The sequence below is a fragment of the Diceros bicornis genome, chromosome 10 (assembly GCF_020826845.1).
Source record: "Diceros bicornis minor isolate mBicDic1 chromosome 10, mDicBic1.mat.cur, whole genome shotgun sequence".
NCBI lineage: Eukaryota > Metazoa > Chordata > Mammalia > Perissodactyla > Rhinocerotidae > Diceros > Diceros bicornis.
In genome coordinates, this window is record NC_080749.1 from 25,237,812 (window position 1) to 25,263,686 (window position 25,875).

Here is a 25,875-nt window from a genome sequence, read left to right on the forward strand (position 1 = left end):
ATTTATGTTATATATATAATGGAATACTATTTAGCCATAAAAGAGAATGAAATCTTGCTATTTGTGACAACATGGATGGACCTTGAGGATATTACGCTAAGTGAAATAAGTCAGACAGAGAAAGACAAATACTGTATGATCTCTGTTATATATGGAAGCTGAAAAAAAAGAAAAAAAACAAGCTCATAGATACAGAAAACAGACTGGTGGTTGCCAGTGGCAGGGAATGGGAGATGGGAGAAATAGGTGACTTTTTTTTAGTTTAAATAAACTGTTTTTTAAAAAAGAGAAGCATGTGGATCTTACCCACGTTCTCTTTGAATGACCACAGGCTGGATGTAGGTGACTATGAGGTGGTAGAGCAGTGATTCCCAGGCTTTAGTGTACATCAGAATCACCTGGAGGGCTTGTGCAAACAGATTTCTGGGCTTTAGTCTCATGGTTGTTGATTCAGTATGTCTAGAACGCAGCCATATAATTTGCATCTGTAGTAAGTTCCCAGGTGATGCTGATGTTGCTGTTATGAAGATCACTTTTTGAGGGATGGAGGAGCCGGGTGATGAGAGGAGTCTGGGTCCTTGAGTCACTGTGTGGACAAAAGCCACCTGCTGACCATGCATATATGCTTTTATTATATTTGCAACTTGATTCATTTGGGGGCCTATTTGCTAGAGCAGCTATCAATACCCTCACTAATAGATGGACTAAATGAATAAGGAGTGTTCAAGGATGGTATGAGCATTTAACTGGAACTTGAGGGAAATATAGAATAAAAGATGTTTCAGCTGATGTGGAGGAACAACTATAAGCAAGGCATTAGGTTGTAGGAAAGGAAAAAAAGGAGTAAATTAGAGGGGAGAGTGGAAATATGGATTCTGGTGTGGTTGGGACACGTCAATGAGGAGACTGAGTTGGAGAAAAGGATTAGCATTAGCAAATAACGAAGATCTGTCTCAAGAAATAATAATTATATATCTCACAAATAACCTTAATATTAATACAAAATGCAAAAAGATATAACAGCAGATTTAAGATTCACTCCATATAGATAGCACTCTAAAAACAAAGGTTTTGTTAATCAGAAATTATCTTTATTCACTGTAGTTACCTGAATGGGTAAAGTGATAGAGAAAGCAAGGCCTTTATACTTAATAGTCAACAGATGTCATTGGCTTAATTAAGGAGCTGTGTTCAATTATAAGGGTGTAAAGTGTGAAATGCTTTATCTTGTTGTGCAGAGTTTCGATATGTAGAGTACGTATCTTTTTAAATTTTACATGTGACTGGCCAGATATTTCTGTTGTATTGAAATCTATACTAGAAGATGAATCGAAGTGGCCACTTCCGTCTTACCACACAGTGAACCCGACATAGCAATAACTATGTCCCATCTCAGCCAAAATGTCTGTAATGGGAACCTGGCACACCGTAAATCTAGTTGCATGAAAGTGAGTTTTGTAAAGAAGAAATGACATGCATTTAACCAGGTTTTGTTACAATCTTCAAGCTGTCATCTATGTCTCAGAAATAGCCATCAAAGGAAGCAGAGTGACCTTGTTGTTCTTCATCCTTGTCATAAAAATCCCACTGAAATATGCAGGATATTTAGCATTTTAGGTGTAGGCCTTTTTACCAATGTCTCTTCAGTATATGACTTAATGCATGAACACCTTTTTAAAATTCAACTAGCAATGCTAAATAAAATTATCCTACATTTTAAGAATAGAAACTAAATAAGTAAGAAGACTGTGTCTTAAATATAGATACATAGTAAGGTTTTCTTCTATGGCCCAACAAGGCTTTTACTCATAGGTTAATGTAAGGAAACAATCGAGCCTGGAATTCTTGAAAAACACGGTCATCTTATGGAAAAAAAGAGGATTCTGGTTTAAAAAGACAATATGTGAAGTAAAACTGAGGTACTTATTTTAATAGCCTGTTGAAGAAATCAGTCAAAAAGGGAGGATACAATTTGGGCACTTGTTAATTATTCTTTTTTGGAGTTGTATCAGTCGTAAGCTGATCTGTTGGGTTAACTCAATTAGAAGTCCTCGCAGATATAAATCTCTTCATTTTAAGTGCATCATTAATTTTATGATAAAATTAACCCAACACCATTAGAGCAACAGGCAAATCTTGACAGCTATTTTTTTTCCTAGACCATTCTAGTTGATATTTGTTGGGGTCCACAAACAATTTTAACAGTTCACTAGGTTTTAACCTTGAACCTACTACGGCTGATGGGATCCTAGGATCAGCTTAGACATAATCATTGCTATGACCTTGTGGGTACAGTGAATGAACATCACAGCTAGCTGTGATACATGAAACCTTTTCTTACCACATAGAACCATCCTTGATGTGTTCACTCTAAGAGGGGACGATTACTTTCAGCTTTCTGCTTGCCGTGTTCTGATAACCTTGCGCATGTAATTGTAATCGAGAGTCAAGTGACTTCTGCAGAGTATGCATTTTAATTAGCTACCAAACGAATAGGGAGCCTGTTTGTCTAGATTTTCTTTCTTTGTACTAATTAATTGGGAGTCAAGGGTCGGGATCTTACCTTGAAGCGTCCATTGAAGACATTCATTTCAAATATTTATATACATCTACTTACAAGCATGGGATTCGGAGTTCATTTTACATTGTAATATAGGCCAAAAAGAAGCATTTATATGAATGTACAGGCATCGTGATGCAAATAATAATGATGGTGGTAAACATTCAAAAAGATGTATGTTTTTTGTTGTGATCTTTAAAGGGAACAATGTGTATTATTTTAAAAATCATTAAGCAGGCAGTAGAGAAAGCTATAGGCAATGATTATATCTTAATTGAATTTGAACAGAAATTATATTAAAAATAAAGGTCAAATAATTCAAGATTTGAATATTCCATAGAAAATAAATGGAATGTAGAATTGAGGCAGTATTCTGAATACCCCAATAGTTTTATGTCCAATTATTTAAAATGAAAACATTTAGGCAAAAACTATTTAAGTTCTAAACTCTGCCTTGTACCTGGAGTTATAGCACTACCAAAATAGTTGGTTACAATGATGCCAGTATTGCAAATAATTTTAAAATTTATAAAACTATAAATGTTTTATTGCTCTATAAACTTTGTATTTGCCATATCTATATTTACTAAACATGTAGTGACCCTCCTCATGCAACTGTGTGGTTCTGCAAAATGTGAGATGATTAAGCCTCCTGAAAGAGGGTGAACATAGTTCTGGGGTCAACAGCTAAAGTATATTGCTATTCTTCCTAGATAAAAGAAAGCTTTTGATCCTTGCTCTGATGGGGATTGAATGAATGCATTTGCTAGATCGACAGCTGCAAACCAAGTGCTGTAGCCTATGTTGGTATATTCCTGTAGAAATATCACATCTGGCAAAGTATTGCAATTGGGGCTACAACTTAGTTAAGTTTATAGTAGTCCATTGTCATCTGCCACGATATATTCATTCATTCATTTATTCAAATGGTTTAAGATGGGAACCACCACATAGTGGTTAAGTTCGAGCCCTCCACTTCTGCGGCCCAGGGTTCGCAGATTCAAATCCTGGGCGCAGACCTACACACCACTCATCAAGCCATGCTGTGGCAGGAGTCCCACATAAAAAATAGAGGAAGATGGGCACAGATGTTAGCTCAGGGAGGGCCAATCTTCCTCAGCAAAAAGAGGAAGATAGGCAACGGATGTTAGCTCAGGGCTAATCTTCCTCACAAAAGAAAAAAAAAAAAAGATGGGAACCACCACATCTTTTAAATCTTTTGTGGCACTAATCTCTGTAACTCCTCCAGGAATGTGTTCTTGCTTCTGATTTATTATTTTGGCCAGAGGATAGGGCAGTTTTGGGAAGCTTATTTTAACCACTTTTCCTCCACAAATCAGTGTACATGTCCAAGTTCTGCCAGATGCTCAATATATGCATCCCAATTGTATATTGAGGGGCCAGGGAAAAACTTCAGGGTGGATTCTTGGATGCACTAGATCCACTATAAGATAAACTTGGGCCAGAACTTTATTCATTACTTGACCTCCGTAAGCTCCCAGTAAATGAGGGGCATGATGATTTTTAGGGTACCCTGTTATCTTCATCAATTTGGATACTATATCCAGCAACCTTCAAAAGTTCTGAGTATTTCCCTTTCTCATTGCAAGACTGTCTGGTAGTAGTCACAGAACCCTTTGGGAACAGATAGAGGAATATTTTTCTTTATTCAAGGGCATTTGGATTCACTTTCAATTATTGGATTCTGGGTCTATGAACTAGCTTAGATTTTAAAACTATGTAAGGAATCATAATTTTTTTCCCATTGCTGTGGAGGATGTAAATTTTCTATTTGCCACCTCTAAATTTCTTTTGATTGAAAAGTCAAGTAACACACTTGTTGGCTGTCTATCTACCTTGCTACTAGAAAGTTCATGGTCTATCAGCCATTGCTACAGACCCAACCTTGGTTGTCACTTCAACCTTGCTGTCCATAACAGTAAATATTTATACCTTCCCTTTATTGGATAAAGGTTACCACTCACAGCCTGTCATTCCGGAATCCTATTATCCCACTGACACTAGACAGCCCAGTTTCAGAAAACATCTCCTACTATCAAACCCAGCCTACAGAAGTTTTTAAATTGCCCTCCGTCAGTGAACCCTTTGTGAAGAGAATGTCCTCTTGGACTTCACATAAAACTGGTTCGTCCATACACTAGATTCTAATATGCAATAGAGCTGATCTAACAGCTAAGACATAAATCTTCCCACCCACCTTCTAGCCTTCTAACCCTGAATACTCTGTTAAGGCAGTTCTAGGACTTTTACCTCATTTATTAAGTGCCATCATTTTCTCCATGATTTAAGGATCCATCCCAGCAGTACAAAATAACTAGCTCCAGCTGCTCTAACTGTGATGTTAAACAGATTCTCCCCTCATAATATTTTTCCCTGCTGGTTCAATATCTTCATGATCCACTCTTGAATATATTCTCTCTCATATTAACCAGGTCTTCCAGTTCTTCCTGGAGCAGGGACTGTGTTTCCCTTCTTGAGTTGGTTGAACTTGGTTAGTGGTCTGAAGACAATGAGATGGGAGAAACTGTGAGAAGAACAAGGATTACCTTGTAAGGCATCTGCCTCAGGAGAAGTCTTTACAGAGTCTCCAGGCAAAGGCAGGTTGTTTTCCTTTAGCAGGTGGGAAGGTTCTCCTTCTGTCAGTTTGGATGATTCAGAGCAATTTGGAGGTTTGAAATTTTCACACTTATACACCCAAATATCGCCTTTCCAATTCTCTTTCTATAAGATCACTGGCCTTAGCTATGAGACAAGTCAAGTCTATGCCAGAGTACCTCCTTTGTAGTTCTGCTCCATTTAAAGTTAAATCAAGGCCTAATTTTCATTATAGTCTGCCTGAAGCTGTAGGAGGTAGAGGGTCTTTCGACTGCTTCCAGTTTGGCCGTCTGACATATACAGAGCAATTTGAGCTGATTTTTGGCTAACCTGAGTCTATTATTTTCTTTTTTAAGGCTTAAATAAATCGTCCAACAATACAATCCTTATAATTACTATTGTCCCCATATTGTTCAAGGACCACAGCTACCATGTAAGCCAATGCTTCATCTCCTTCATCTCCTACCAGTAACTCATCCCAGTTACCACTAGTGAGACTCTTAGAAATTGTGATGTTACTGCATGTCAGGGTGATTGTCACCCCACTTATCACCAACAGTGGCGTCCTTATTATATCCGACTGGTGGGTGGATCTGTTTTAGAATTCCTTCTTGATGCTTTACTTTGAAAGGTCGCTTCTTATTTCCCAAAGCAGAGCCTAAGACAAGGACATTATACAAGCAGTTTATATTGGGTAGTTATCTGGAGAGTAGGTGTGGGAAACTGAGAATAGAAGAAAAGCTGAACGAGTAGGTATTATCAAATTGATAGCCGCATGGGAAACTTGGACTTGTTTCTCAAAGACCTTCAAAAGAGGCAGGAAGAACGAAGCACAGAATTAACTGTCTAAGAGATGGAATGGGGCATTTTTTATCCATTAATGGTTGCTCCATGGTGCATTAACACCTTCACATCTCCAGGTTTCACATGCTCGAGTTCCAGGTGGGTTCCTGTAGATGTCCTTGTCCAACCCCCAGTCTGACCCCATAACATTTGTCTTCAGACAACTAATCAAGGTTAACTAGGAATGCAACTTAAGAAAGATTTGCAAGACCTGTTGACATGAGGTGGGGCACATTTAAGGGTGGATCATGAAGATGTTGCACCAGCAGGGAAGAATATGAGAGAATTTGATTAACATCATGGCAAGGAGATTTAGAGCTAGTCCTTTTGCACTGGCTTAGAGGTGCCCCAGGGCAGAAAGCAAGAGTGTGTCATGAGCCAAATAATGGCCCCCCCAAAGACGTATGTGCCCTAATCCCTGGAATCTGTGAATATGCTACTTTTATGTGACAAAAGGGAATTTGTAGATATCATTAAGGTTATGGATCTTAAAGTAAAAGATTATTCCTTATTATCTAGGTTGGTCCAATCTAAACACATGAGCCTGGAAACGCAAAGAGGTTTCTCTAGCTGGAAGCAGAAGAGATCAACAGAAGGGTGACTCAGGGAGATCACAGGCCTGAGGGAAATATGAAAGATAGTTCCAAGATGTAGGAGCCTACACACTAGGACCAGAGGGCCACCTCTAGGAGCTAACAATGGACCCCAGCTGACAGCCTGCTAGGAAACTGGAACCTCAGTCCTATGACTGCAAGGAACTGGAATCTGCCATCAACCTGAATGAGCTTGGGAGCAGATCCTTCCCAGAGCCTCCTGGTAAGAACTCAGGTAGACAGCACTATGATTTCGGCCTTGTGAAACCTGCAGCAGAGAATCTAGTCAAGCCAACCTGCACTTCTGACCTGTAGAACCATGAGATAATATACACGTGTTGTTTTAAGAGGCTAAATTTGTGGTAATTTGTTACAGCAGCAATAGAAAGCTAATCCAGAGAGAGACTAAGCACAGCTGAGGTCAAGGGTTCTCAGGTTGCACTCATGAAAAGGTAAAAACAACAGCGAGGCTAGAAAGAGAGGTGGGAAGTGAGGAAGTGCCTGCAGGGGAAGGCAAGAGGTGTCTAATGTACTTATAAAGAACAACATCTGGTGGAAAGGGATAGGGCTACTAATCTCTGCAGATGAGCTCTAAGGACTAAGAACACAGCTGTGGATAGGAGAGAGTCAGCAATACTTCAGGATATTGCAACGAGAGTGTTATTAACAGACAACGAAACTGGCAGTTTTAAAAGGCAACTGACCAGAAGCCTTTGACTCAGTCATTTCTAATTTTCTCTAAAATACTTAAGAAGGTGCAAGAATACTGATAAATCAGTATGACATACAAGCTATTGAGAGTATTTAAGTGAAATGGAGCTAACTAAAAACCAAATAAAACCATTGGTAATCTAGCAATGTCTTCCCTAATGACCCTGAGTCTCTGTACAGTAAAAAACAGGAATTTGTGTTTCCCCTATACTCTGTATCAAGATGCAAAGTCCTGGGATCTGTATTAGAAAATAAAGTGGATAGCCATCCTTCCACTGAACATGTGAGTGCCTCTTGAGGTGGCCAGAGCACTGCCCCCAATCCAAACTTCTACATTCTTTCAAAGAGTGATGCTGCCAGAAAAATAGGACAGACATCTCGGACTGTTTTCAAGAAAGGGAAGGGGTGCTGGAGCACTAAAGAAGCCTGGCTATCTCCTGTGAATTCATGGAAGCTTAGGGCACAACATAGGATCAGGTATTTGGGGGTGCAGCTGGGTGTGGATTGCAGGAAGAACCCCAGTACGTGGCATACAAGAGCACTGGCATTTTTATGCACTTCTCTGTTTCATTGTTTGATTAAAGATATATTGACATGAGAATGGGAATAATCATACTGGGTTCTAGGAGAGACCCCCTAGGATAAATGGGGGCAAAATGGACCAAGAGTTATAGGCCTGAGAAAGACATTTAAGAGGTATAAAATTGATGGAAAGAAGAGACAAATAAATATTGCTACCCTATCTACTGGACAGCACCGGAAGTAGAGCATTTTCTCCGCAATTAAGCATTAGTAAATGGAAAAGAAAAAATAAAAAGCAACTTGGATTGTATTTTTTTAGGTTCCATAGGACAAAGACATGAAGACATCATTCTCTAGACTTATGGAACTGTTGCAAAAAGAGAAATTTTGAAAACTTTTTGGTATTGTAAGAAACAGAAAACAGGTACTATGACACCTGAGGAGAAAATACACTAAACAGGAAAGTAAAACAAACTCAGTTCAAAAGGAAGCTGAGTAAAATAAGTAAGGACTCATCCTCGAGGCACATGCATGCACACACACGCACCCTCCCACATGCACACATGAAAAACCAATTGCGTTGCCGGGGAAAAAGGTATATCAGGAATTCAGGCCATAAACTTGAAAATCTCTTCAAGGACAAAGGTAAAAAAAGAAAAAAATTATTAAGATGATGTATGTGGTAAAGAAAAAGAAGGAGTTAACCTAAGAACTATGGTGTTTCTGTGTATTAAAAGAAAACAATTTGGTCAGAAATAATAAAGACACTTGAAGAAAACTAACTTTAGCTGAAAATAGATGGTAGTAGGTAGACAAAATTAAGAAAAAGATGTGTGCATATTGGGCAAAATGTTTTAATTATAACTAGCATTTTTTTAAGTCTTGGGAGAAATGTTACAAAGAAATGAAATTCCATTTGGTCTCAGACTTATCCTTAACCACATTGAATACCAGAAAGCAGTGGGGCAGGTTCAAGCTAATTCTGGAGGAAAAGGAAAAGCCCCAGAAATGTATATCCAGTTGAGTTGACATTCATATTTGAAGGCCTTAGAGAAACGTTTGTATATATGCCAAAGCTCAGCAAATATACTACAGATAAAGGCTTTTCATAAGTATATTTGATGAAATAGACCAATAAACTTTTATAATAAGGAGTAAAAAACTAGGGATTGGTTACTACTACGGATAAAGGTAGTGATTTTTGAAATGACAAGCAGGAAAAGCTAAACATGATCGAATTTTAGGTAAAATAGGAGAGAAGCGCCATCTTCACAATTAATGGGACATCAAAGCCAGTGTGTGAAAACAGGTGAGTGTGTGTTGTTGTGTGTTTATACAGATTTCCACAAATAGACCTTTGACATTTGTAGACTGCAAGGATGGAAGTTACTCCAGTTTGAAATCTCACTGTCCAGTTATTTCCTACCTAACTTTTGACATTATTCATTGGGAAACGTGGTATCTCGTAAGTGAAGGCAATCTAAACTTAAACTCTGCATACTGTTTTTAAGTATCTCCATAAACAGCCTTACATTTCAAACTCCTAAATTTTATTCTCAACTATATTTCACAATTTATTCTGTGTATGAAAAAATATTTTCACCCTTATAAATTTTTATATTACTGACCTGAATAAGATACATATGTTTTCCACTATGGACATTATATTTTGAAAGGCTAGAACAGTTATATTATCGGCTTTCCAAACCACTACAGCATAAATAAGCTGGAAATCAAGACGCATCAGGAGGCTTATAATTTCTGCGGAGGGACTACAGATAAAAAATTATCTTGGAGGGAACAAACGACTAAACTGTCAGGATTGCATGGCAAAGTTCACTGATATCTTAAAAACCACATGCTGAAGGGGCAGACTGCCCATCAGAGAGAATGAACACATTCTAAGCATAGAATTTATCAAATAGGTCATGTTTAGTACCAATTTTTCTTTTGATTTTTGATCACTTTGGATACAAAAATGATAGGCTTCACTGGAAACTATCTATTTTTCAGAATAAATTGCAGCCACTTAAGTATAACATCTACTAGAGAAAAGTTAAACTAGAGAACTCATTTAATTTACTTTTCATTTTTTTAAACTAGACACAGGCATAGCATGGGATGAAGTACATGTTCCTGGGTCTTTGGATATGATCCTCAAAAACTGAATGTCGGGGCCAGCCCGGTGTCGCAAGCAGTTAAGTGTGCATGCTCCGCTGCGGCAGCCCGGGGTTCACTGGTTCAGATCCGGGGTGCGCACCGATGCACCGCTTGTCAAGCCATGCTGTGGCGGCATCCCATATAAGGTGGAGGAAGATGGGCTCAGATGTTAGCCCAGGGCTAGTCTTCCTCAGCAAAAAAAAAAAAAAAAAAAAAAAAAAAAGGAGGAGGATTGGCAGATGTTAGCTCAGGGCTGATCGTCCTCATAAAAAAAAAACTGAATGTTTTTCTGAATAAAACTGCTTCCATATATTTTTAATTATATTTATCTTTTTCTGGATGCATTCACTTTATATAGTAAGTTAAACTAAAATAAGTAAGGACACATCCGTTAAGTTAGCAATGGATGTGGTAGCAGAATTGAAAAATGAACCAATTTTTGTTGTTGTTTTTCTCACATTCAAAATACATGGAAAAAATAATTTTTTGTGTTATATTACCTGGTAGCTATCTTCACAAAGAAATGCTTGAGTCTCTCCTTTTCTTACAAGTTACAATTCAAGGGTTCCTATTTAAATAATGACTCTAATCTACATTAAATTTAAATATCATCTAATATTGAGAAAGTCATTAAATAAACTGACAATAACTGGAATGGGGCATAAGGTCAAAAAAACTGCTTTCAAAAAGTGGTTGGCTATAGTTTGCTCTACTCTGCAGGATATTTTAATCTTTTTAGTAAAACTGCACAAGAGAGTTGAATTTGTAAATAGAGGTAGAATTCTTAGAAAGGAATAGAACTTTACATCCAGTGTATCTGTTTGAAGATACAGAGATGAGAGAGGATAAAGGAAAATAAGCAATATTTTTTTCTATTTCCTTCATCACATATACCAATTTTGCCTGTTACGGATTTAGAAATTGTGGGCATTTTGCATACTATAGTTCATTTATAATAGCCATAACGAGCAGAGTATTGAACTTCTTCATATTCGAGTAATCATAAAAATGAAAAGTAACACTCCTAAAAGAAAAGTGCAAGCTTAAATCTCAACCTCGAGAACCAACGAAACAAGCATATAATCAAACACAAAATAAAATGAAACGTAATAATCAATGACATCAAAATGGCCACAAATAAAACACATTTACATAAATGAAATTGGCCCAATTTATGCAAAACTGTACAAGTTTCTAAATGAAACTTTTTCCCTTAGTAATGACTTTTTTTTTTTTTTTTACTGCATAGGCACTTTACTAATACCAAATTTCTATAACTATAACTCATGCATCATCAGCATTAAAGAATTAAAATCAAAAGTTGGGAATGCCGTGATTTTGGTGATGAGGAGCCTTGTTTTGACTCAGCTGTTCCAGCTGACAGTCATTTAATAGAGGAAGACAGAACATAGCCCTGGATCAGCAGTTCTTAAAAGGACAATTTTGTTCCCCAGAGACTTTTGGCAATGTCTGTAGACATTTTGGCTGTTGCAAATTTGGGTGGTGCTAGTAGCATCTAACGGATAGAAGGCAAGGATCCCGCTATGTTTTCTACTCTATAAAGGACAACAAAGAATTACCTGGCCCAAAATGTCAAGAGGTTGAAAATCCCTGCCTTGGATGAAAAGGCATTTAGGTAAGGAGGAGAGTTTACCAAGAAAAATTCATTTTTAGAAAATACGTCCCATAAAAGCTCGAATCAATATTTTAGGAAGTATTTTGGTGATGACATTTATAAAGGGTAAAAGGTGGTCATAAAGGGTGGTCACTGTGGAGGAGAATTATACACCTGAATTTCTAGGATTTATAAGAGTTTTTGCAAAAGAAAATTGAAGTAGAAAAAGCTAGAACTATAGAAATAGAGTGATTTAAGTTTGAGTAGTTGAAAAAATATCTTTGTCCTGTAAAGACTGAATGCAAAATAACTGAAATAGGAAGACTATGGACTCTGATGTGGACTTGAAGGAACCAGCATGGATAGTGAAGAGTAATGTGGAAATAAGGACCAGGAAAATGTAGATGGGACCTAGGGGTTGAAAAGTACACCCTGAGCTCTCTTGACTATGGCTTTCACCAGTGCCCCAGTGAGGAAACAGGCGCTGATGCCAGATTCCTAGTGTTAGTTAATTGGTTGCATATCATATATGATTTGCTAGATATTTATGCTAATGTTAATTGTATCAAGATCATTCCAATCTGTGGGTTCTGTTTCTTTCAAATAATAATTTCACCTACATTTATAAAGCTGAAATAAAAAGTCCCCTTCAGATAATAGAACTCAATGATCACTCCAGTAAATCAGACCCTCCTACATTTGTGTCTCTAGTCTGATCCTCCAAGGAGGCATACCAATAACCATTCCACTTACAAAATAATGTCTAAACAGCATCCCACGGAATTTGAGTTTTCCATAAACTACTCTTTCTGACAATGGGAAGGGGCAGGAAGATCTTTGGCTTATTTCAACACAATTGTCACACTACTATGTCTATAATCTATCTTTCTTTCTATTGCAATATGGGGTCTATGACGAGCAACGTAAGGCAGGGGAAAAGGAAAAAGTAAGGGAAATGTTTCTGTTGCAAGAAGAGAGAAAATGCCTTCTCTATTGTGCTGTGAAAAACGATGAAATGAAATCAATCCCACCCCAGAGACTATGTTCTAAGGATATAACAAAAATTATGTCTCGTGTTTACTAAAATAGTTTTCTAGGAATATTTAAACTACATAAAGAAAGAAATTTTCTTATTTTTAAAAACTACCCAAAACAAGCACTTAAATATGTAGAATTTCATTTAAATAAGTCAGTCAACAATTTTTTATAAAGTATTTAACACTTCATTGTAGAAACATAGGCAAAATGACTATTATAACCAAAATGAAAAATACTGTTCAATTTAAAAAATGTACTTAAACAAGAACCTGAAAAATTTTATGATATGCATAACATTGTTCAAGCAAAATTGCACTAGTATTACATAAATCAATAGTGTATAAAGGCCTCAATATGGCAAAGTTTAGAAATAGGTAGTATGCATGCACATAGTACAACAAAAAGTCTCTTTATAAAACAGCAGTTCTTTTTAATGCTTGTACAAAGGGATAAAGAGCAACCACAAACATATTTCATCTGTTAGGTTAATACATTATGACAGCTAAAAGTCAGTCATGTCTATCAGAGGAACAAAAAGCCCTCCATACCTTGTGAATAAATCTTTTGTGCCTTTAAAGATATTTGTATAAAAATGTTATCCTTTTTTATACAACTTAAATAAATCGTACTTGTTTCACTCAAAATTTGAAAACAAACAAACAAGTGAATGGGGTCCATGTGTTTTGCATAACCAAGAGAAACCAGAGTAACTGGTCAGCATTTATACTCTCCACCTTTGATTAGGGGCAGTTAATTGTTCTTCTGTAACTTGGAAAGTCCTTTAAGAATACATTTTGGATAGGGCAAATAATGGATTAGTCATATTGTATGCTGAAAATATTCACCAATTACTCTATACCATAATGGCTGTTTCACCTCTTCCTTTTGACCTAGCAAAGAGAATGCATTCACATAATTGAAATTCTGTCATCAATTTGTGTGCTTATATATTACTCTTCAGTGTTCTGTGTGGTAAGGGGTTGGGTTAATCTTTCACAAAATGCACACGTCTGGGAAGAAATTCCTAAGACATGAGTACCCAATGCCCTGTTGTGCTCTAGGCTGGCTATTTACCTCAGGACTGAGGGAGAATAAAAGGTCTCATCCCATAGCAAGTGTAGTCTTTACACTTTTAGTTATATTTTTGCTATGTTCTACCACCTATATATAACTATTGTTTACAGGGTGTATATGTTTAGTATATCACATAGAGTCCACTAAATTTTGAAAAATGTAATCATATGTGTTCATGCAAATTAATAATTTAATATATTTTTTAAAAATTTTTCCTCAAAATTCTCATCTATCACTTGGCAATCTAAGGCTAATTTCAAAGCAGGTGATGCTGAAGTTGTGAGGGCTATATATTTTCAGCAGTCTGAATCAATTTTAATGGGCACAAAGAAGAGAGTTGACCATTCAATCATTCTTCCATCAATTTAAACAGAAAAATAAAATGACATTGTATTACAGCTTTCAGACCATATCATGAAAAAGTGCAGAGATTCTCTTTGTTGACTAAGTAGAACCAAAAAAGTTCATACAAAATAGATTGCTCATATTCACACTACAAAGAAATATGCTGTTTTTAATTTTAACAAATTCAAAGGTGTGTCATATCAGCAGCATTGTTGTAAATTGTACTGTAGTGCAGTTCTTTTTCATAAAAATACCATACAAATGGTCAATCAATAGTCATCAGCAAAAAATAAACGCAGAAAACTCAGAAAACAATTAACCAGGAAAAAGATAAAGAAAGAGGTAATGCTGATGCCAAAACAAGTATAACACTATTGGAACATACAAAAGTAATCCTTATATTTTATACATTTATACAGCATATAAAAGGTATCGCTGATTATGCCACTGTCTCTCTTATCCCAATTTCTATTTTCTTTGGAAGCAGTTCTTTCCTTTCATCAACACTTCCTAAGGAGTTTCGACAGTTTTGCCCATCCATATATAATTTTGCATATACCGGATTTGAGTAATTTGTTGGCTGAAGGAGAAAAAAATAAATACAATTTTGTTATCAGTTTTGACTACATTAATTAGTTATTTTCGAGAATGTCTATCTTTAAATGTTAACAACATTTATATGCAATGCGTTTAATTTACTAAATAGTAATTATTTAAATGTAATTTAAATTCTGTTACAGGCTTTAGTTGACTTTAGCACAGTATTAGACAAAAATGTAATTGTATGTTTTTCAGGTAGCTTGTGAACCTAAGGGGAAATTTGACATGCTATGAAAAGCCTGAAGAAATCTTTGTGAAAACTCTATTCACTAAGACCTTATTTAAAAGCGTAAAACATTAAATCAAATTATTTTATTTCTAGTCCACACATTTTCCCCCCTTATTGCTATTGCAGTGGCAGGAAAGATGTGTTTACAGAAAGTCACCTAGTTGTTTGGTGTCTATAATTTTTCAATATAAAGTCAAAACCAAGAAAACAAAGAAAAATGAAAGTAAAATATATTGGTGGAGTATACTTTAAAATAAGGTCAATATTTTTGCTTCAAACAACCTATACGTACTTATCATTGACAATAGCTTTGGACTCTTCCAAGGAATAGTGAAGTGTACAGTCATCTTAAGTTTCATAGATATGTAGAGTATTTTAAAATAGAATTGAAACATGGAGAAGCGATCTCTTTCAATTGAAAAACATACACAATGTTCACTATTTTACTAATTGCAACTTTATCCAAGAAATTAGTGCCTAGTTTTTGTTTAGTTTGATTTTGTCTTTCCAAAAGCAGAATATTAAATCTTAGTTACAACAAAGAAACATCATAATCTTCGAGCCATGCAAATAAGACAAACATGATAAAAAATGAGAATGAAAAATAGTTGATGGGAGAGAGGAACAAGGGAGAAAATATTCATCTCTAGGAATCTTGACACCCGAATTTTTCCCTCTTCTAACATGAACCATTTAACTTTAGACAGAACATCTTTCTCTAGAAACTAGTTACTTAATAAAAAAATTTTGACTGGTTTCATTAGACCATTTCTAATTTCTCAATATGATGCCACATTTTGTATTACATTTTTATTTAACTGGACATCAAATTCATATATACTAAACAAAGCATCTTAATAGGAAATGAATAAAACCAAATATAAATTTAAGTTTAAATTATTCAGCTTAAATTTCTGGCTCGAAATTTCTTTTTTAAGAATAGCAAATACTCGTTTATTGTTAAAGTGCTATAACATTTTCAAATTCAGCAGGAGAGATATTTTGACTTAATAGCTTGCCTAATGCTGTTCTGAAATCTCTTCTTAATTAATTAACAAGATCAATTAACAAATCAGTTAAGGACAACCCCCTATCTAACTCTAGCAATCAGCACTAATTGTGAGGGGTTTTGTGATGGAATGGATATGGAATAATGAATTTTCTTCTCTCACCCCAGCAGTTAGTGGTCCTTTCAAATCAGAGTTTAGGTAGATGGGCGGCGCTGTGTGTGGAAGCTTGAAAGCACTGGACCCGCCCCCTATATACCTGGCCTGTATGTAAACAGAGAATTTTAGTTTCTGATCTAATATCATGGAACTATTCTCATTGACATAAACTCATGTTAAGACATAAAAATAACATAAAAATTACTCTTTAGCCCTGGGGCATGAACAATGTGTTCATGGTAGCTTCAATAACTTAAGAAAGAACTATTACTATTGGATCTGTGCTTCATAGGTAGACATTTCTACTATGTCTAGTTTACTGATAGACACGCCATGCATCTAGAAACCTCCATTCATTTCTATTAATTTAACTTTATCCTCCTCAAAGAAATCGTATCTTTGCTAACAGCTCTGTGAAAAATGCACCATCCTCCCTCATTTCAGGTTTCTCACTTTGAAAAGTTCTCACAGCAGCCCATTCTGTATACTCAGATATCCAACTGCTTCTAATTAAAGATTCATCACCATTTTATATTTTTAGGAAAAAAAATAAAATTTTAAATTTGACGTATCATAAAACAAATATCTTTATTTTTGGAAATCTGACTTTCTGGTCTAAAATAGATTAATTATAGTAATTAAATTGGCACTCTAGGTCTCCATGCAGGAGTATTGACTTTAGACTTTCTGGGGTCTAAGGGCAGAATTAGCCAATCTGGTACACTCATATTCATGATAGAGTATTTATTAGTGACCCAAAAGGAAAAACAATTGGATGAAAATTTGAAGAGTATGAAAATATTAATGAATATACATATCTTAAAAACCTTAACTATCAACTCTTAACAATGAATGATCACAAAATTTGGGACAAGGGCAAGGGTCTCAGGAAAAGATTTTTAATATAAAATCAAGTCAATATTGCCTCTTTATTTTTCCCCACAAAGGTCTCATTTAGAAGATATTCAAAAACAATCTAAGTAAGGATTGAGACGAATTGGGGTATAAAACCAGTAAATACTAATTCCCTTTTTTTAACTCTTCAAACTATTCTGTGATTGCCTCCATAGACAAATCTTTTTTTATTAACTTCATTAACTATTTCATTTCTTTTAATTATAAGGAACATTGAAGTAAAAATTTTATCTAGTTTGAAAACAATGAAAATGTTCTACAAAAATCTTCTTTGTATGTAATGCACTTTATATTTGATCACATCATGAATATATCAAACCACTGTAACACAGTGAACACTCTCTTAAAAAAAATTTAATCAAGATTGCTTTGGTGTGACCCTCTGCTTTTCAAAATTGTTCGTACCTATTAGGACTTGTTGTGTTTTCTGCAGTAACTTCTTAGGCAACAATTCATATTTACATTTCAAACATCAGGGGCCAGCTAGAATCAGCCATCTAAGTCACATTTAATGTAATTTTGGTCAATCAGTCAGCAAATTGGTAAATAAATATTTATTGAGTGTTATATGCTAAGTACATTAAAAAATATATTTGAAGGGCACTGAAGCATGGTTTTATCTTCCTAGAGTAAATGCTGAAAAATTTTGAAATAGAGTACTAAAAAGCTATTCTCTTTAAGTGTCCAAAATTGGCTTAATTCTACCCCCAGAAATAAAAATGACAGGGGAAATGAGAACTCCTTCTTATGAAAAGTCTGCTTTAGTATGAATTCACCATACTTTAGTATGTCCTCATCAGTTCATACTATACTTATGGATACTGTATTTTTATTCCTAACAGAAATTCAAAGAATATAAGAAGTCTGTTACATATTTAAGATGTCTTTCTCCTTCATAGATAAATTATTAAATAACAGTGTGTGTAGTATATATAGTCTTTTAATTCCAAGTAGAAAATATTGAAACTTAGGTTACCAGGATTTATTTCATGAACAATTTCAAATGTAGGAGTTAGTTACTGAATTCATAATTAATATTAACTATAAAATTATTTCTAATTAGGAAAAAATCACTATAATATCCTCTGATAGTGTAAAAATTTACCCGTGAAATAATGATTGATTTCTTTTCATAGAAATAAGTACTTGACCATCAGTTTCTGGCTTAGAAAGTCTGACCATGGATTCAGAACTAGATTGAATGTATGGGACCCTATTCAACTTCTTTGGGAACAGTTGCCACTATGACTGCAAAACCATTTGTACACAGATTGGGCCCTGTGATTATTTGTAATACAAAGGTGCATTATGAACAAAGTACCTTTTATATATCGGAAAATAAATATCCAATAAATCATTAAATAAGCTAAGAAAATTCATTCCATAATAGCAACTTGATGCTCTTAATCCATAATAAAATATTCTATAATTATCATGCAAAATATTCAGACAATACAGTGAAGTGAATCTTTGTAAATTTAATTTGTCTAGATAATTGTATAATTTATCTATTTCTCTTAAAAGGTGTCAATCTGAACATACAGTAATAAGAACTAACAGTGACTTTAAAAAAGAACTGTGGATTTTAGGCTATGTGTATCAATGACGTCTCAAATCAACAGCAAAGATGGTATAGCAGATAAAAAAATATTTTTCAAGAGTGATATGATTACAAACAAATCCAAGGACACGGCTTAATTGACTCTTCAATGAAACACTGTTGGAAATAAAGTAGTTATTTTGACAATAAAGTACTATGCTCATTTTATTATTATTTAATAAATCAGATAGTATTTTTACACTAGGCTGTATATTCAGATGTGCTGGCATCTCCACACATTTGAATAAGATATTATTTTAAGTAAACTATACATGTTTATAAACTAAATGAATAAATAACTATGTATTTTCCAAAACATGTTATATTAACTTCCTGCTTCAGGTGAATGCAGTCTCTAATTTTATTTTTTCCTTAGAAGAGACTATAACATTCAATGCATCCTGAAATTCTTTACTATAACTTCAAATAAAAGAAATGCTGATGAAATTTAGAACCATATTGTAGAGATATGACTCAAGAATGTTAGTGCTCACTGTCCATCATCTTAAAACATATTACCTTTGTTGGATCTACCATAAAACCAGGATCTAAGAGACCTCCATCGCTGTGATCATGATCCACCTCATACATGTTGTAAGATGGATTGCCAATTTCTACATTTATTCCTCCATTGATAATAGGTTGTCTTCTAATAGTTTTTGTCCTAGAATATGTGAACATTAATATGAGTGAGCTCTCTAAATATCACAGTCATGATGTATGAAACTATCAAATTTGTAGATTTACTGACTTATTTTAATATAACTGATGCAGAGTTCATAATTTAAATGCATTCAAAATAAATGAACTTCGTCAAGTCACAGAGGAACAAAAAAGTCTTAATGTGATGTTATTTTCCCAAATTATTTAGATTTAACAATAAAAAATGCACTTGGAACATATTTCTCCTAAATAGCTAATACTGCATTAGTTGAAACTGAATATTCACTAACCAATTTTTTTTTAATTCTACTTTTCCCCTTTCTTCCTGAAAAACATTCCTAAAAAATAGTAATAAAGAAACTTTGAGATTGTTTTCAATCCCCAAGTCACACGGCTAAAATCCTCTTTTATATAATTCAAAATCTGACTTACAAACTCTTGATTTTGGATAATAATACCACGGACAACCCACCCCTTCTAGATCTTTGTAACTGCATATTCATATAAATTGAAATAATGATACCTCCAATAATATATAAAATAAAACAAATGCACAATTTGTAAATGAAATACACAATTTGTGACATGTAATACATATTTGGTAGCATTGTATTTACACCACTAATCTTACACATTAATATAATAAGATGCTCTTCAGAGACTCTTGCTCTTTCAAGGAAAAACCACCACAAATGTAAAATTCTACTGAAATTTTTATTAACATGTCCTCATGTTAGTTTTGTTAGAATATATAGATAGAGCTACTCTATTAACCTAACATGAGGGAAGCTTTTTCTGAATTTTAATCACTTAAAATGAAAAAGAGGAATAAAATGGTTTGAAAAACGTAGGATTTTGCAGTTGGAATAACTAAATCGTGTTTTAAAAAATCACTATATTTCTGTAACTATTTACGTATTTTATTTACTGTTAGTCTAGAACATTGCATCTTACCTTCTTTTTCTTTTACAAAGCACTAAACCAATTACTAAGGTGGTTATCAAAGTCACCAAGAGGACAAGAGGCACGATAATGGCGATGCTTCCTGAAATAGAAATGAATGAAGAGATGAACACATGAATAAAATGAAGCAAAGATTGATATAACTGAACACTTCATTACACAAAGTCATTTGACCACTGATATAATAAAAAGAATGCTTAGGCCAAATGTCTGTATTCCTAGTTCATAACTATGTTACTGAAAAAATCACTCTCCTATGAAATACTTGATCTGCTTGAAGCTTTTCTTTAGATATCTTTCATTTATATATTGTAGTTAAATACCTTGAGGTTAGAAATACTGCCTTCTTTGTCAGTCTGAGTCTGATTCTCTCCACACACACTTACTTACAATGATTTAAGTACCTGCTGGTAACTCCTTATACATCAACTGGAACTAAACACACATTTACACAATTTCACTGGCCACATTCCTATCCTTAGTTTTGTTCCTTTAGCTAAAAATGCTCTCTGGTCATGAGTACATGTGGCCAGTTAGATGGCAGCCTGGCAAAACAAAAGGGACACCAGGACTGGATTTGGATGGACATGGGCCTAGACATCAGTCTCACAACTTACTTGAAGTGACACCTTGGACAAGTGATTTAAAATTTGAGGCTTCATGCTCTTCACCAACAAAGCAGAGACAAGAAGACCTACCACACAGGGCTGTTAGCTTGATTCAACAAAATAAGGAGGGAAAAGAGGATTCTCTTTCTCAAGTTCCAGTTCCAGAACAGTTTCAGCAAAACGTATCTGGGGGTTTGGCTTATGTTGCAAATGTCCATTTTTCCCTTTTTTCATGTATTGATAAGACTGATCTTAGGTTGTATCACCTATCTTCAAAATGGAATGAAAGATCTATGCAATAGATCTTCAAAAGTGGTCAGAGAAACTGGGTCTTAGTTTTTACGCATCTGAAGGTAAGAGACAAGCAAAATTGAGGAGAACCTCTGCCCTCCATTTCTAGGTTGCCAATAAGAGCAATCAATTTTTTTTTCCCCCAAAGATGAAGGAGACAATATCCCTTTGCCGATAATGTGATCCACAGGAGGATACACCTAGGGTTATATGTCAATTATGCTGGAAGAAAACTGAATGCAAAGGTTGCCTAATGACAGGAGAGTATTAAGTAGCTCTATAGACCACCTAAAGTTAACTTTTCCAACAGACAAAAATCTAGTGCTCATGAGACAAAGCCTTTGTCTATTGGGAATAAGCATCTGGTTGATTCAGTCAAGTCAGCTTAATCAATGGCTGAACCAAGACACAAAGCAACCCAAAAACTAACTGAAATTTAATGTGAGGATCTTGAATGGTTCAGGAATAGAATGTTAAGAATTATTAAATATATAAATTCTCCTCTGCAAATACATGTGCACGTAAAAATTCTGTCGTAGAAATTAACGGTAATATTAAGCACAATAGGCAGCTGCTTAGGGACTTTAAAATAGAAACATAGATCAGTTTTAATAGCTCTAGCCAGAAGATATCTGTGTGAGATAGTCCGTACTGGAGATCATTTACCAAAATACCAAAAAGTCTCTATTAAGAAAACGTCATGTAGAAGATAATCTTACAATTTGGAACTTCAAAAATAACTTGTCTAAAATAACTAAATAACTAGCTCTTCCATGCAAGAAAAAATATGGCTTGCATTCTTTAGTCAGTTTCTAAAATACAAAACTCATTTTAATTTTTCATGTTGCTACCAGGACTATACAACTTACTGAGTTTGATATTATTTTTTTTTATTTTTATTTATTTATTTTTTCCCCCAAAGCCCCAGTAGATAGTTGTGTGTCATAGCTGCACATCCCTCTAGTTGCTGCATGTGGGACGCGGCCTCAGCATGGCCAGAGAAGCGGTGCATCGGTGCGCGCCCGGGATCCGAACCCCGGGCCGCCAGCAGCAGAGCACAGGCACTTAACCGCCAAGCCACGGGGCCGGCCCTGAGTTTGATATTATATTATCTCTTTAGCTTTGGGAAAGTGAACTTTCTATGAATGTGTAATTTATTAGTAATTAATGGTAGTAGAGAATCTGGCACCTTGGATAGTAATTAACATTTGTTCACAAATTTTAAATACCAGCGAACAGCTTGGTTTCTTCATAAACTATGACTTCAACTGATTGAGCAAGACTTTATAAATATCCATACTTCATTATTTATCTTTTTTCTGCTAAAATTTATGGTAAGTTGGTAGGCGTAAGATACTTACCAATACTGGTTTTAAGGTATATAAAGTTACTTTTCCCTCAATGCAATTATAAATTATTTAGAAAATTAGATTTTATTTGTTTTATATAGTTTCTTTTATTCCTATAAGGTAGAAATGCTGTTAATTATGCATGCTAGACAACAAAGGACTTCATTTTTCTTTTCCTTTTTTCTGTCACAGATGGCAGTTCCAATCCCTTGCATTACAGCACTCTAAGAGCCTAGACTTCTGATATGTTTATATAACCAATCAAGGTAACTACAATAACGCTTAGTGTAGCCAATAAATAATGCAGGGTAGCAGTTTGGCAAGTTTTTAGTTTTTTTGTAAAATAGTTTATATTGATGGAAACATTGGCAACCACATATATATTTTTAGAATCATAATATAGATATTTATCAAAATAAGTATTTTTTCCAAGTAGTACATATAGCAGTAAATATTATATTGTAACATATAACAATCAAGGTCTATTGCAGATGATTTTTTTAACAGTACATCATTGGTGGATTATTCTAAACTGATTTTAACAAGTGTACTCTGTACTAATTAAGGGTGGAAGGGATATCTCAACAACATTCTCACGTAAAATAGAGTGTCTTTTTGGCAACACTGTTCTGAAACCTCATTGTACAACACTTTTCCATCAGAAAGAACTGTATTATCAAATTGTTATGTTGAAGAGACTCCTTCCACGGGAGAGGCAGTACAGCAGAGCAGTTGAGATAATAGACTCTGGAGCCTGGCTATCTCTGTTCAAACTTTGGCTTACTGGAAACTTATCCTCGGGCAAATTATTTACCTTTGTCTCAGTTTACACATCTACAAAATGAGTGTCATCATTAATATCTACCTCATAGTAATGTAAATAGGATTATGTCTATTACATAGAAAGTACTACATACATATTTATTCAGGGAAAATATATATTGCCATAGCACTCTGTGCAAGCCTATGTTTTGCACTTTTCACAACATATCGTAGAAATCAGTTTATTTGTGACTTGAGGGCATTAACTGTTTATCTCTCTTGGTTTTGTAGATAGCACAGTTCCTAGGATATCATAGGGACTATACATTTAATTCACATTTAGCAAATATATTTTAAGTGTTCCTATGTCACACATGCTCATCATGTACTCTACCCTTTTGCACTAGGAATACAAATATCCCTCCTCTCATGTTGTTTGATGTATATTAGATGACAAACAAATGGGTTTATTTAACACTGTGTGATAAGCACTACCCTAGGGAAAGTATATATTTCCCTGGAAACATAAAGGAAGAGCATCCAACTAGGTCTGGGATATAGGAGGAGGACTGGTATGTCTCCAAGACCTGAGGGATGAGTCCTATTTAGTCCCGTGAAATTGAATGTAGGTCAAGTGGGAGGAGGAGATATTGAATTAATCTAGGAAGAGAAATGTGAAGGCCTGGAGGAGGAAAGATTAAGGAACAACAGTCTGGCTGAAATGCAAAATGGTGAGTGGTGGAAGGAGATGTGGCTGCAGAGGAAAGCAAAGGTGCCGTTATGAAGGGCTGTGTAAGCCGTGTAAATGAGATGAACATTTGTACTATTAAAAAAAATGGTGATGTTGAAGAAAATTTAGGAAGTAATATCTATTGGCTATATTGTTTGACTTGACTTGAGAGAGAAGAAAGGTTAAGAGTGATGCTTAAGTGTTGTTGGGTAACCAGGTAGATTTTGCAGCCACTTGTATCCACAGGAATGCAAAACAAGGTGCATGAAAATGGCTGGTTGAGTGGTGGAAGGTGATGAGATCATTTTAGGACGTTTTGAGCTTGAGATTCTTGTGGAATATAGGTATAGATATAGCAATTGTGCAGTGGTATATATCCCTCAAACTCAGGAGACAAACCACGACTGAGGATAGAACTTTAGGGGTAATTAACACAGAGTTGATAACTGAGGTCAAGGATTTATAGATGACCAAGGAGAGTGTATATAGTGGTAAGTGGAGAGTGGGTTGAAGAGAAGGATAGGAAAAAAGGCATCTCACAAAGAAGACAGAGTTGCTTCAAGAGAGGTAAGAGAGAAACCAGAGGAACTCAGTATCATGGAGGTCAAAGGAAGAGAACCTTTGTCTATTGATTGAATTTACAGTAGAAAAATATAAATATAAATTATACTATTACAATTGACCTCTTTGACATGTTGCTATATATTCTGCTCTTAAGTTTATGTTTATATATATGTATGAATGTGAGTGTATGTATACTTCCGGGGGATTAGAATGCTTTTTCTTAAGCATTTTGATAAACCGTAATTTTAAAAATCCTAGAGAAAATACCAGGTTCCAAATTTAGTGAAGATGATCCTTCCAGTGATCTTCAAGAGGCTGCCTATATCTCGGTCTGTACACTCATCCTCACTTTGTACCACTCTCCCTCCTGTCCCCTTGACACACTGGTCTTTCAATCCCTTGAACATGTCTAACTCTTTCCTGGTCCAGGGTTTTTGTACCTGCTGTTCCTTTCGCTTGAAATATCTTGAGCCTCTTCTCTCTTTAATCTTTCAAGTCTCAGCTTAAGGATCACCTTCTCAGAGAAATCACTCCTGAATTCAGTTTCCCCCTGCCATTCTCTATTTTTGAGTCCTTTACAGAACCAATCAAAACTCACAATTATTTTATAAAATTGTGTGTCTGCTTATCTGTTCGCTTCTTTGTTTTACTACTATTTACCCCTCTAGAACCTCAGCTTCATGAGAAGAGGCACTGTCTGTCTTATTCACTGACTTATCTCTGGATCTAGTACATTACTTGACACGTAGTAGAACCCTGATAGCTTACGATTCCTTGGTATTCACATAATTAGTTTTTTTCTGTTTTAAAACATGATGGTGTAAAAGAGATAAGGACAAAGTAGACAAAGAGGAGACATGCACATTTCTATTGTCACTATAATAAAATACAGCATCCCTACATTACTGCCCCACAAATGCTAAGTCTATTTTTACCCTCCTTAATTTTATGAGATACAAATAGCATAATTCAAACATTGAGCATCCACGCCCTTAAAACTTTAGGTAAATTTAAAATAGGAGTATACAATGAATATTTTATCATCTTTAGTTTAGAGCTTTTCAAAATAACTTCAGAACAGACAGATTAGATTTTCCAAGTGGAACTTAAGCAGAAAGTTCTAAGAGATTAGATCTGCTTAATTCCACAGGCTGATTTTTAGATACTTTAAACAGCAAGGGCCAGAAAACATCAGTGTGACTACTCAGAAATGATTAAGAAAGCTGTGCATCCATTAGAAAGGGAAATCTCTGTGCCAGTTAATAGTAATTAGGCCGATAAAGGCAGCATATTCTTGATTATTCCAAGGTCCGATGATTATGGAATGCTTTGCTGTAAGTGGAAATACAGATTTGAAA

The 25,875-nt window shown here is 35.1% G+C and overlaps 1 protein-coding gene across 1 annotated transcript in view; it reads right to left on the reverse strand.

Moving 5' to 3' along the window:
* Positions 1 to 12,884: 12,884 nt before the first annotated feature.
* The window catches only part of LRP1B (LDL receptor related protein 1B), a 1,024,768-nt gene continuing 1,011,777 nt past the window's right edge, over positions 12,885 to 25,875 (reverse strand). Inside the window, exons 85-88 of the mRNA XM_058548897.1 lie at positions 20,205 to 20,295; positions 19,107 to 19,251; positions 16,079 to 16,177; positions 12,885 to 14,657 (exon numbers count right to left, since the gene is read on the reverse strand). Coding sequence (XP_058404880.1) covers positions 14,517 to 14,657; positions 16,079 to 16,177; positions 19,107 to 19,251; positions 20,205 to 20,295 — 476 coding nt within the window. The 3' untranslated portion in view covers positions 12,885 to 14,516. The remainder of the gene's footprint in view (positions 14,658 to 16,078; positions 16,178 to 19,106; positions 19,252 to 20,204; positions 20,296 to 25,875) is intronic.